At 35.5% G+C, this 14100-nt stretch overlaps 1 protein-coding gene across 1 annotated transcript in view; it reads left to right on the forward strand.

The window, feature by feature from the left end:
* ABCA13 (ATP-binding cassette, sub-family A (ABC1), member 13) overlaps positions 1-14100 on the forward strand; it is a 170324-nt gene that overhangs the window by 49325 nt on the left and 106899 nt on the right. Inside the window, 6 exon segments of the mRNA XM_010008365.1 lie at positions 912-1051; positions 5551-5664; positions 6697-6787; positions 11028-11204; positions 12653-12953; positions 13708-13822. Coding sequence (XP_010006667.1) covers positions 912-1051; positions 5551-5664; positions 6697-6787; positions 11028-11204; positions 12653-12953; positions 13708-13822 — 938 coding nt within the window.

The following is a 14100-nucleotide window of genomic DNA, read 5'->3' on the forward strand; positions in this document are numbered from 1 at the left end:
TTCCATGGTGTACAATCATTTGTCTTCCTTGAGGAGTTAATGACGTTATTTAACATTTCCTCACAGCACTGGAAATATTTATTAATGCACTCATAACAACTAATTAAAAAAACCCCAAAACATATGAGCTGGGCATAAAAATCAAAATGTTTCTCACAGGAAACTCATTGCCTTTACTTGAGTGCAAGTGCAGTGGGATATCTTGGAAGCTATTCCTCGTATTCTAGTTCTGGAGGATTTACACCCTAATGCATCAATAACCCTATCTGATGCAGGAACATGTTTTTTGGGTAAAGAATGAAAAGTAGATCAGATTTTTCAAATAAAGAAGTGCCATGCCTTCCCCCCCCATATTCTTGGTAGGTTCTTATGAAATTGTACAAATAATTAAGTCTGTATTTGTGAAGGCGTTTGTGTATATCTACTTGTTTCTTAAGTAGGAATAGAAAACTACATAAGAACCAAGGGTGTTGAGTGAATCTTTAGAGTTTTTTGTTTGTTTGTTTGTTTGTTTTGGTTTGGTTCGGGTTTTTGTAATTATTCTTCCCTCAGCATTCATTTTGTGAGCAGGGGGTTTGCATGTGTCCTTCCACTCTAAAACGCACTAATATAACTTAAAATAGATGAGGTTCACAGGCTACTTTTCATAAATGTGAGAAGCTCTTTGGATTCTGATTTATTTTTTTTTTCCTAGTATTAAGAGTTCTACATCCTCAACACTATCACAGACTGCTTAAACTATTTCTGTTCAGGGACCTGTAGAAATTTCTTAGTGGCAGTTGGATGGTATTTGGCACAATGCTGGGGCAGATCCTAAATTAAGGTTTTCTTTGAATTAAAAAAAAAAATAAAATAATCCAACTTAACCCGTGTTGTCTGTATTGAACGTAAGTCTGTCTTTGGTTTTGCAGCTCCTTTTTGCTTGAAGCTTTATGAGGAGATTTTGCAGTCTTCTAATGGGGCTTTGCTATGGACTTTCCTGAAACCTTTATTACATGGGAAGATACTGTACAATTCGAACATCAGCATGATTGACCTGGTGATGGAGAAGGTGACTATCAAAAGAAACACTATTTTTGTTTATTGATTTTTTTTTCTGTGTACTTTATCTTGAAGGTCCACATTGTTCAGGGTAGGTAGAAGCAATAATAATACAAACTGCCTTTCAGAAAACTGGATCCAGACTATCCCTGGAGTTCTCACCTTGATCCCACTTTAAGCTTAGTATTTCTCTTAACTTTTGTCTTGTTGCAGTGGTTTCACCTCAGTGTAAAAAGCAGAATTTTGTTCAAAGTCTCTTGAACCTTGTATAGCAAGATTAAAAACAAAACATGAGTGGAAATGTCATGTGAATCATGCTTCATCAAGGTGTAAGATACATGTATTCCGAGTGAACTTTCACCCTCAACATTTTCTTATGATGGGAACTCTAATGGGGCAGGATAGAGGACTGTGGGGAAGGGGCAGCCAAGAAATGGAAGCCTGTTCTGAGTCACTGAGCTGCATTTAAAAAAAACACACCAAACAACTTACAGTCAACAACCTACAATGGATTCTTCTAATGTTTCTAACACCAGTAGTATGAATGACTGTGTGGACATTGATGACTTGGATATTATTCACCGGTTTTACTGTTTGTGCAGTTTTGGTATAGTAGGTGTTTTATCTTGAGCAATTATTACCTACAGTGACTACTTTTGAACCACTTCTGTAAGGCAAGGGATGATGACTTTTTCTAAGTGCATATTAGAGTTCTGTGCAAATTTTGCATTTATTTTGCAAATACCTGAAATACTTATTATTGCAAAAAAATGGTAGTTTAGGTTAATTGAAAATCTAGAAAAAAAAGCATTGCTGCTTGTAAGTGGTACTCAGAAAGACTGTAGCAACTATAAATGTGATGGTAAAAATTTTCCATGTAAATGCTGTACAGGGTGGTATTCTGAATTATGTTTTAAAAAGATAGTAAAAAAAAATAAATCAAAGCCAAAAAGCACATACTAGATAGCATATACTAGGTAACTTCATAGCTTCTGCTGTGAGTCAAAAATAAGGTTTCAGTGATTTCATACTTTTCAATTAAATAACTTAATTTGAGCAATGGGCCATCTCTCTGGAGTTGAATTTAATTTACTTTAAATTTTTAGTCAGTTAAAAATGAAGTTGCTGTTGATGTTTATAGATGGAACTTCTATAAGGAATGAGCTGCAAGAAATTATGAAAAATCAAAATATTTTTGAATACATAATTATATTCTATTTTACAACAAAATTTAAGATAATTCACTCGAGATATTTCCATGTTATTTTGCCTAATAATATGCCAAAACCACATTCTTAAAAGCATCTGTAAGAAAGAGAAATCTCCTGACATATGTGATGTTCCCCTATAGATTGTTTTTAGTGAAATCAAGACTGAGTAACACAGTTCAGAATGGGTTTTGCTTGTGATTTATTGTTCTGTTTTGTTTTTCATGTTCTGGAACAAGACTGAGATTCTGGTAGATGCCTCTTGCACAATGTCTCATTCTCCTTATGTAGTCTCAGGGTCACCAACGTTCCATCAGCTTATTCAGCTGTGTAAATAAACCCCAACTCTTCCCCAAAACCTGTAGATTGAACACACAATTATGGATGTGTATGTGTTTATGTGTAAATGTGAAAGTAGTGGGAAAGTTTATTAAAAAAAATAATCATTTGTTTGATTACAGAAGCCTGTAATCTATTGTTTGAATAGAAACAAAATTTAAATGCAAAATATTGTCCCAAGTGTCTTGACCACAGCTACCAAAAGCTGATCCTGTAGCCCTTACCCAGGCAGATCTACTGAAATTGGAACAGAAGATCTAATTTCCTTTAGATTATGTGACCGAATGGCAACTATTTACGAGAAGAAAAAAGCAGAGGACTAAAGCTAAAAAGAATGTTGATGGTTTGCATAGTAAGATATATTCTGTAAGGTTTTCATATGGACTGTTTTGTTTCAAAACTGTGTAGCTGACCATTCTTTGATAAATCGTGAAGTTACTGATTTTACCTTCTGAAGTCAACAGTTCTCATGTGTAGGATAACAGCCACCATCATAGATACAGGCTTCAGTGCCGACTGAGAGCACAAACATTCAGTGGCCTGTGGCATCCAGGCATTCAAAGAAGTCTTTCACACCACATGTGAAGTCTGTGATCCTTGCTTTCGCAAATGAAACCTGCACCACTAATGAGATGAACTTATGAAAGTATTCCTTGTTTCAAAAGATTCTCAGAGTTGATGTTATATTCAGGCAATCACATTAAGACAACTTAGTGCTATTTCTTTGTTAACTATAGCAATCATAATGAATATTTTAATATATGTATAAAAGACAGGAAATTATAGAAAGAAAACTATTTCAGCAAATTAAATAATTTTGGTTTCCTGCCTTTTTGCCAGTATAATTAGAAAAACTGATAAAGAGTTGAGTAAGTTCTTATTCTAAACTTGCATATCCTGTCTGGCTTTAATAAACAAACTTGACTTGTCATCCTGTTAAAAGGATTCTTACATCAGGAAGATGCTTAGACATATTCTGTCCAGACAGGACTATAGTTCATATTGAAGACTCTAATTTCATTCAAAAGCAATACTCAGCCTAAGTGTTACAAAGAATATTTATTTTAATACATCTTCATTGATTAGGGAGAAGAGAAATTGAAGAGAATTTCTATTAAACGTCAAAGTCCAGCTAGTCATTAGCATACTAAGTCACTGGAGTTGCTTTACCACATAAGGCTAAGCGTTCATAGAATCTTTTAGGTTGGAAAAGACCTTTAAGATAATTAAGTCCCACCGTTAACCTGTCTCTACCAAGTCCACTGCTAAACCATGTCCCTAAGCACATGTCTACAAGACTTTTAAACACGTCCAGGGATGATGACTCCACCACTCCCTGGGCAGCCTGTTCCAGTGCTTGACAACCCTTTCTGTGAAGAAATTTTTTCTGATACCCAGCCTAAACCTTGAGGGCATTTCTTCATTCATCTTGCCCTATGTTCTCATCCCTACTGTGATCAGTAAGGGCTGTATAGGGAAGAACTGAAGAATAGGCCAGCAATGGGTTTTTGCCCCCGGATACTGTCCCAGCTTCCAAAAACTGAAGGGTCAGGTTTGCCAGGACTTTACTGCTGTAGTTCATCCACTTGCTTTTTGAGGATAGTAAACTCTTAATATTCATAGTGCCTGTGGTGAGATGCTCTGCATGCTTCCTCACTTGCTTGTTCTTCAACTGAAGCAACTTATTTTTTAAAATCTGATGTTGGTATCTCCCCATTGTATTCATATTCTCTTTTTCTACTATTACTCTTTATTGTTGTGTTGTTTTTTTTAAAATTTATTTTATTTATTATTACAGCAACATTAAATTTAGCTTAGTGCAGATTTCAGAATTATTAATCTGTAGTCCCCTGGTTCCTCTAGCATCTTTTTTATAACTAGCATTGCATATGTTATTTTCCAGTTCCCTGATAACTAAGGAATTTTAATCACAAGGTTACACTACAGTGAGTATTTCAGCTATTAAATTCTTGTGTGCTGTTAGAATTCTTGGCTGGATGTTATCTTGTTCTGGGAACTACTGATTGTTTATTTTGCTAAATTGTATGACCTTTTTTTTTTTACCACTGTTTCAATCTGAGACATTCTCCAAAGTGTTCTCCGTGTTGACAGCTTCTGATACAGGAACTTCCCAAAGGCTTGTTGTGATAACTAAGAAAGCAAAAAAAGGTTAAACAACTCCCTTTTTTTTTTCTCTGGTATTTCTTGTGTTCTTATTTGGATATAACTCTTAAGTTTTAAAAAGGATGTTTACTGCTCAGTTTCCTCTATGTTGCCTTTAGTAGTGTCTCTAGCTCCTGCACAGAACGTACCCCTTGGCTGCTTTTAATTACTTTTCTACGTTGATATAAAGTTAATATTTTCCAAAAATTCATGCTGCTGCAGTAATTTTAAAAAATTGAGTATCTCATAGAAGCTAAATGCATCTTCAAGGGTCTCTTTGGAACAGTTTCCCACACCCCCTGTGCTACAAATGGGAAGAAATAATAATCACAAATGGTTTTTCCATATTGTGCTAAGAGTGGGATTTTGCAAAAAAACCCCACTTAAAAATACTATGTCAAAACCTGTGTACTTTCAGTAGGAATTTTTTTGCAGTAAGTGTGGTCCCAAATTGGAGTTTACAACTCACTGCAGATACTCTTTTGCAGGAAATGTCATTATCCCAACCATAATAACAAGGTTGGATTGTTCTTAAATGCACTTCTATGACTGACAACACCAATTTAAACAAAAAGATACTGCAATATTTTCTAATCTTGCATACCCTAGTGATCTGTTTTAATTATTTTTTTTTCATTAATTGAGCAGAAAAATAAAACATGACTTTCCTTAATGCTGACTATCAAAGTGAAATGGAAAGGAGTTGCAGAAAGTCTGAAACATGCCAATTTTTCCTGTTTCTTAAGATTTGCTATGCACAGTTTTTACTTCATTTGTCTCTATGTATTCTTTTTACCAGGCTAATTTCACTTTTGCTTTTGTGGAAAATTTGAAGACTTATTCTGAGACATGGCTTAGGATGTCTGGGGTTTTTAAAACCAGTGGAAGTGTTCTCACGGTCTCACAACTGCAGGTGGGAAGGATTCCTGTTTTCCATTTATTTGCTATGTGACCTAGACAGAATTTCTATACATGTAAAAGTGCCTATCTATCTGGTTTCAGGTTTAAAAAGAGCTGAAAGAGACAGATTAGCTTTAGTTTATAAGCCTATAGTGTGATACTGACAAACATCTGAGGTGAAAGTACTTAAAGGCAATGTTACCTATGTCTAGTATTACTAGGCAGTAGAGTAAATAAAACAGCTACACAAACTACAAGCTTATACACTTATTTTTTTTTAACTAATAAAAATTGTAGGAAATAAATGTTTATTTCAAAAAAAACAACAACAAAAAAATGAATGTGGGAAATTGACTAAAAAACCCCACAACATTTTTTAAAATGGGACTTTTTCTATTCTGCATATTTGTGTCTTTTTCTTTCCTCCCCTAATAAAATTTAGTTTTGCCACATTTGGTTATGAAAACATGTATGGGTGTCATATTTTGGGAAAATAAGCAGAATCCTGTAATGACCTGTACATATAACTTGAACTTAATGAATTTAAATTAAGGAATTAAGTTATTAATCATGCCTTAGACTTGCAGATCCCAGGATGCTCTTGTAGAGCTTATTTTTTCCCCCCCTTAGAACTTGGCAAAAGAGGTAAAGAACTCAAAATAATGTAAGAGAAATTCCCAAACGCCAGTTTAGAAGATATATTTATATTATTACTGCCAGTGCTAACAGCATAATGGCCTAAAAGTCTTGCAGGAAAAGAAAATGGGTTTCTATCCCAATGGATTTGCAAGGACATTAGAATGGACTCACAGTTAAATATTTGCAGTAAAGGAGGACAGTGACATGCAGCAGTAGTATGCTCTGCTGTTAATTTGAAATGTGTGGAGCCAACCTGTTAGGAAGTGAAGACTGAGGACATAGAGAAGCTAAGTGACTTCTTCAGTGTTATGCAGGAAATCTTGGTAATGAACATGAATGCATGTGTTTATTTTATATTTCTTTAGAAAAATACACTTTTTGTAACATCTAACGCTTTTTGTTTTAGGGAGCTCTGCAAAGCAATTTCATAAAGCACTTTATAGAAAGCAATTTGGATATTGACATGGAAAAACTCTTTAAAAAAATGCAAGTATATGGTACGTACAGAAAGTCCATGCACTGATTACACTTACTCCACTATAACTTAAACTTCGGACTGTGTTCTGTTGAAATGGAATGTTATACCTACTTAAATGATACTGAAGTCCCAGAATCTTCTTGAGTTAGTCTCAAGTATTTCTAATTGACTTTTTTCTTCTGAGTGACTGGATAAATTTACATTTCTAAATATTGAGAGACTTGAAAAATCTGGCAACAAATTAGAAGTGGCAAACTGTCATAGGAGAGTTGCATACATAAGAACTACAAGTGAAAAAAGGGAAAGGAGAAATAATCCCATTAACCATGGTTCCATTGGGTAGTAGCAAATTTTTTTTGCTGTGCATTTCTTAGGAAATCTATGTACTTTAAATGAAAAGAAATAGAAAATAAGATTGTGTGAGTGTGTTTAATCAAAAGCTGTCTGTATGTTTCTTCTGCTTTTATTGAAAATTGGTTGCATATAGTCTCCTTGAGCCTCAGAGCTTTGGTTAGGAAGAGGGAACAGCAAGGTTGGGCTCAGGTCAGTAGGGCGTAACCAGGATCTGAAACAGCACTGGGATGACCAGGTGGTACCATGGAGTGATGCTGAGGCCAGGCAAAAACATCATCCTGTAGGAAGGGGTCTACGGCCAGATCAGCACATCCATGACCAGTTCTACAGCCAGACTGATATGATGAGAGCTGCAGCCTTGGGCAGACACAGCCACATCTCAGTGCAGCTGTGATGGGGAAGGACTGGCCCTGCTTCAGGTGTCTGCATGGGGCTACCCAGCAGCATCACCCTGCATCACAGCCATCCTTGGCTGCACCCTTTCTGCATTGGCACTGAGCCCTAGCAGCCAGACCTCCAGAAACAGAGTATGTGCTCCAGAACCAGATAGATATCCCAAGGCAAACAGTGTATAATGGGGGAGTTGGGAATTATTATGAGTAATTTTGGGGATATAGGGATATGAAAGGAAGAAGAGCAAAGATTATGTTGTAAATTTGACTTATTTAAAGATTTTATAAGAATTTGATAATTCTCCATGTCCTGCTGTCAGTAAGGTAGATGCATGATAGAAAAAGTGGTTGCTGACACGTGCCAGAAGGAAGTGTTCATATCAAAGAAGAATCTAATGTCAGTTAAGAAAAGCTCATGTTTTTGAGAACCAGAAAAAGAGAAAAATGGGATAAAATGCAATAACATATGGTGTGACATTATGTACAAAGAGAACTGGGTGCACTCTAGAGGATAGTGGTAGAGATGAGAAGTCTGTGTAGTTTGTTATCAGTGAGTATTAGGATACTTCTGTGCTGGACACAAATCTGTTTCAGTCATTTGTTGGAGAACAGTGATGAACTCTCAGATGCCCTCATGGGTTGTGTGGTCCTCATTGCTGAAAAAAAAAGCACTTTGCAGCAATAGAGCTTGTTAAGTCTGCTCTATAGTAAAAAAATGAAGTCTAGAGCTAAAATAGACAAATAAATGTACCTGAAGTGCAACTTTTATTGGATTTATGTGTCTGCCTCTAAGCAGGAGATGGACACAATCCACTGAAGCTCCTGAGAGCTTGTAGATGATAAAGTATGTTCTCAGTTTCAAATAGTACTATTGCCCTGAGATGGTGCTGTCGTGATTGGTGTGAGCTGAAGTTCTTGGCTTTTTCTTTTGCTCACAGAATGTGAGATTTAATTGAAAGTAGCCTTGATCTGAAGGCTGTGTTTGAAGGCTAGGACACACTGTGCACATTTTCACTAAGAAAAATGGCAAAATTAAATCCAGAAAGTAAGAATCTGGACTCAGTATCTTCTTTAGGTGAGGGAATCAAACTTGAATCTGCTACCTCTCCAGTACTGAACCACTGAACTCTTGCCTACTCTGGGTCAGGCATGGCTCACTCTTCATGGTGAAGCTGGATCACAATATAACTAAAGAAAAATGCCACAGAATCACACAATTGGAAAAAGTTGAGGGAGGAAAGAGCAAATCTCTTATTCTGCAAGGCCTGCTGTCTCAATGTGTTAGTTGAGTAATGGATGGATTTATCTTGTTTGGATCTAATACTGGGAAGTACAAATATATGGACAAACTATTTAATTAAGAAGGTATCAAGAGCTCAGGAATTATCAGGTTCATCTTCACTGTTGTAGATGCCATCACCACAGAAATCTGCATAGGTTTCTGAAGTTACAGTTTTTTAACAGAGCTAAAGACATGACAGTATGTAGTACATGGTTAATATTCTTAGATGGTAAATACAGGAAATAATTTCAGTAGAACGGCTTATGAAACTAGAATTTGTTTATTTTAATGGATACATTTGATAACATGAACTTAATATAAAAAGTGAAAATCAGTATGGGCTATAGATCACAGCAGCATTGTCCTCTTATTTTTATGTTGGTTTTTAAAATGCTTTTTTTGTTAGTTTTATTAGTCTATACTAAGGTGTAGCTGTTACTGTAAACATCTTATGCTTGTGTTTGGGTTTTTTCGTGTTTTTTTTTGTTTGTTTGTTTTTTATTAATTACTCTTATACTGCATCAGGTTTTTAATCCTGTAATTATCTGCTTGGTGCAATTAAAGTCTTAAATCTATCCATATACGCTATTGGTTTTGCCATTCATAATGTGTTTATTTCTATCCAAAGCTCACGTTTTCTAAAATCACCTCATTTTTGTGATTATATATTTTGTCTCCTGAGTAAAACAAATATTTCCTCAGTTTATTACATCTACAGTCACATTAAGCTAACTCCTAATTATGTTCAAATCCAAGATGCTTGTGTTTGTTTCTTTTCCTACTTCTCGACAATATTAGTGACGTGGTTCACTCTGCTGTTCCTTCTGGAAAGTGTCATGGACACAGAGTGGATTGATGTACAATGCTTCCAACCTCTATAAAATTATCATGCTATAAGACGTTGCAAATTTATCAATTTCTAAAACTTGTACAGGGCCACTCTATCAGTTTTACCCACTTATTTCCTGGAAAAATGTGAATATTTAATCAAGGGCATAAAAGCTCAAGGTTTTCTTTTAAAACTCTTCTTTACTTTCTAAACTAGCTTTATGTGGGCATGGCAACTGTATTGCTCTATGCCTGCTTTCCGACCCAGAAATTTGCAATAATTTACTGGGTGTAACCTATTTTATCTTGCAAGAGCTTGTGAGCTCCTTGCTGGGTTCAGTCCTTATGAACCTCTCAAGGGGCCCTGGGAGGGAGTTGTGCTGCAGGCTTTGCTTTAAATTCTTGTTTGCCGAGTCTCCCTTGTCCTTCTGTGATTCCTCCCTGTTATGAAATGTTTTTTGACTACCAAAGAATCTTCCTTACAGAGGGCTACATGTGACCCGAGATGTAACAGCCAGGGTAAAAAAAAACCAAACAGGCAGCGTTCCTTCATGCTACCCCTTGGCTGCCCTCATTATAATGAAGTAGTTTAATGTGTAGATAGAAAGCTGGAAACATCATCATTGAAAACTGTACCATCACCAAAATCACCTGGTAACTAGAAACCTGCCCCTAATTCCTCTCCTAAATTCATTAATTGCTGGTTTATTCCAATTTATTTGTCTTGCAATCTTTTACTTAAATAGCACTTCTACTTAGTATATTTACCTAAGACATTTATATTTCCTCCCACTTACTTACTGATAGATTAAATAAGCTAAGTGGAAGATGAAGGCTGAGTTGGTAAATAGCCAGGTACAGAGATAATTATGAAAACAGATTTACTGAGTTTTCTAATAATAATTGCTACATTTATAAATGTGAAAAATACAAGATAGGCAATTTTATAGATCTTAATTCTGAAATTTTCCTGTGGATTGTACCTGTTCATATCAATGTGTTACTTCTACACTAGGGTACAGGAGTTCATGCACGTTGTGAAAGACATATTTGTAGTATAGTAACTAACTCACTTGTATTTGTGGGAGTGGTTATGGAAAGATAAGGACATTTTCGAAGTCCTACACTTTCAAGGATAAATTGTCTTTCTAGATCTTTGCTAGAACATTTTGCAACAATATTTTTGTTCCTCTGAAATTGAAGGAAAATGTAGCTGAGGATTTGTAAAAGCCACTGAAACATGAACTACACTTCCACAAGTTCACACTAAAATTCCTGTGTTTTTAAAAACTCTCCTTTTTTAAATACAAAGAGTATTTACTCTTATTGGATGTGCAGTGAGAATATACCTTTCTGCTTTCTTCATTAAAACTAAGGAAGTCCAATTTGTTTCCTCATCTTAGAAACTACAATGAACAAGATGTTCAACAGCTCAGCAAGTAAACAGATTGACCTGTTGTCACAGCTTGTAGTAAATATCTCTTCCTGTGTGTTGCTGGACCGTTTCCAGCCTTTCGACTCTGTTGAGAAACTGGAAGAGAAGGCTCATGAACTCATGCAGCAAAATAATTTTTTGGCTAGTAAGTATCTTGTTTAAAATAAAACCCATCTGACTTTGTAGTCATTGTCTGTGTTTATTGGTAAGGTAAATTAAGCTTGCACAAATTTCTAAGTATGATACTTGCAAAATAAAAGACACCTTAGAGATATTCCCCAACATTTTAATGTTGTAATACATGCTGTAAAGGCTAATTATATAGTTTTAACTGTGGAACTGCCAAATGAATCCTTGGAGTCTGTTATTTCTAACAAAATATTCAAAAGAATAGTCATAAATGTTTCAAGGTGAATAAAAAAAGCTGAAAAATGTATAGTTCTGAAGAAACTTGACTCCTCATTATGACAAGCTCATCCAATTTGTCCTCTGGAATTTTAATTTTTGTATTCTTGGCTTTGCACAAAGAAGGAAAGAAAGGTTTTTATGTTGGTTTTTTTTTGTAAGTTTCATTCTTAAACCAACACCACGAGAAATTATCTTGTTTATTCAGAGTAAATAAATTATTAAGCAATGGATATATTTCTTTTCTTCTCTGTGATTACACTTTTTCATGCATTAAATTCTTATTGCTGAGAACCAATTAATTGTACAAAAGCTGTTAAAAAACAGGATTTATTTTTTTTTTTGTTGCACACACTTTCTTCACTCACAGAAAAGCTTCAAGTTGCATTTAGCCTTTCCAAAAGAGAACCCCTTTAAGAGTGTGCCACATTTCCCCTCCCCCATTGTATTGGTTTTTATTGTCTCCCTGGACTCCTGTAAGTGCACAACAGAAGACATGTCAAAGCAGTTCTAGAGAATGAAACTACTCAGTTTGGAATCTTGTGGTTGTTCTGTAAACGACACAGTACCCCCATTTGCAGAATGTAGGTATCACCATCCTCCATCAATATAAAGCCAACAGGCCATACCATGACATAAGAATACTTTGTTAGGGAGTGAAATGGTTTGCCACTTCATGGAAGGAGCAGATAAATCTAGGCTGTAGTTAAGACATCCCCTTTCCTAAGGCAAAAATAACAACATTTTGCATTCATCAAGAAGTCCTAAGGCATTTGGGTCACCCAGATAGAAGCTACAACCAATTCTTTATTACTCATTTCCAAGGGCAAATTTTGTGGCCAATGCTTTGGAATTGGCATCAGTTCCAAAAAAGGGGTTAAATCTGGATACAAAGAGAATAAACCACAATTATAAACCCCAAGTCAGAAAAACAAATAACAGAATGAGTTTTCTCAGTTAAAAATGATTGTTGAAAACCCATTTTTCGTGTGAATAATTTTTTACATTTTATATTCATGTATGTAAAAAAGTCTCTATGAACCTACCATTCTTGTGTTGAGGGGGGTCAAGAAACTTCAGAAGCTTGCCCTGACAGGTGAATGTGTCCTGCTATCACAGCCATCAGTTAGCTATATGTATAGAACAAATCATATAAACTTCGGTATGAAACTCCTTTTCTTCTTTCAGGTATCATCTTTGATACACCAAAGAACAAGACACAAGATTCTGGCAATCTCCTTCCACAACACATTTCATATACAATTAGAACCAGTGTTCTCTATAGCATGAGAACAGATTTGATTAAAAACCCAGCGTGGAAATCTCATCCCCAGAAGTTGCCAGCTGATGGGTTTAAGTACAATCATGTATTTATTCCTCTTCAAGACATGATTGAAAGAGCAATTATTTTAGCACAGACTGGGACAGATATCTCAGAGCCAGCCATTCAGGTGCAAGCCATGCCTTATCCTTGTCATACCAGTGATCTGTAAGTAAACTTGAAGCTTTTAAATTCAATCTTTTCTTTATTAGATAAGTGCTAGAGGACTTGGGAAGCTACTAGGTCTTTGTAGTGGGTGAATGTTATCTCAGCACAGGCTTGAACCAGTGTGTCCAATACCAGAATACTGCAGCATAGCAAATATTGTTTAACAGCTGTGACCATGACCCCTTACAAACTGTTTGAAGCTATACTGTAGAGTATTGTACAACTAACAGTTTATGCTCAGAAACCCACTTTTCATCCTTAGCTCTCCTGTACATAAACTGTAAATCCCTGTTAAGCATTGAACTACAGTGTAAAGTTGATGAAGCAAAAGTGTAGGATTGTTCTTTTTGCAACCATCAAAACATCCTGACTATTAGAATATAAAATTAGCTAGTAATAAGTCTGGTAATAAATCAGTTACAGTGGAACAAAATTGGCTGGCTAATGTTATTCCTTATTGTCCTTTTGTCTTTAGCATAGACACAAATGTGAATTCTGTTTGACTTTGAATAGAGCCTCAAAGACTGATTACATCAGTTGTATTGTTGGCAAATACTAATAGAATGCTATAGTACCAATGCTTAGCTTGTTACATGAAAAATAAGCAATTCTGTTAAGCACAAGAATAAGTCTTATGTCTCACGTCAGATATTTTTGCTATACTTTGAGAATAGTCCCAGTATTAACCTATTATCGTTCTGCCAAAAATGTTTTGCCTTTGGGACTTAGTCTCTGCATATGTGTGCTTTCACAGATTCTTGAACAATACAGGGTTTTTTTTCCCACTTATGATGATGTTAACATGGATGGTTTCAGTTGCTGGCATGGTTCGCAAACTGGTTTATGAAAGAGAAATTAATCTTGAAGAGGTAAGATGTAGATTAGTCTCTGAAAATAACATCTGTTTGTTAAAGTGTACCGAACTGCAAAATTTAAATGTAGAGCTACTTTTATATAGCTATAATTTAGCTGACTTTTTTTTCACTTGTTTGGTCTGGGCAGGAGGTTCTAGTAGCCTACTCAGATTCACAATATTGTTAGACCGTCAGTCCTCTTAGGATGCAAATATTTTCCCTGAGACAAAATACAACAAGTAGAAGATCCATAAAAGATGAAGCTGGAAACTGTTTTCTGGAAGACGTCCTTA

Source organism: Chaetura pelagica, unplaced genomic scaffold (assembly GCF_000747805.2).
Source record: "Chaetura pelagica isolate M959 unplaced genomic scaffold, ChaPel_1.0 scaffold71, whole genome shotgun sequence".
Classification (NCBI taxonomy): domain Eukaryota; kingdom Metazoa; phylum Chordata; class Aves; order Apodiformes; family Apodidae; genus Chaetura; species Chaetura pelagica.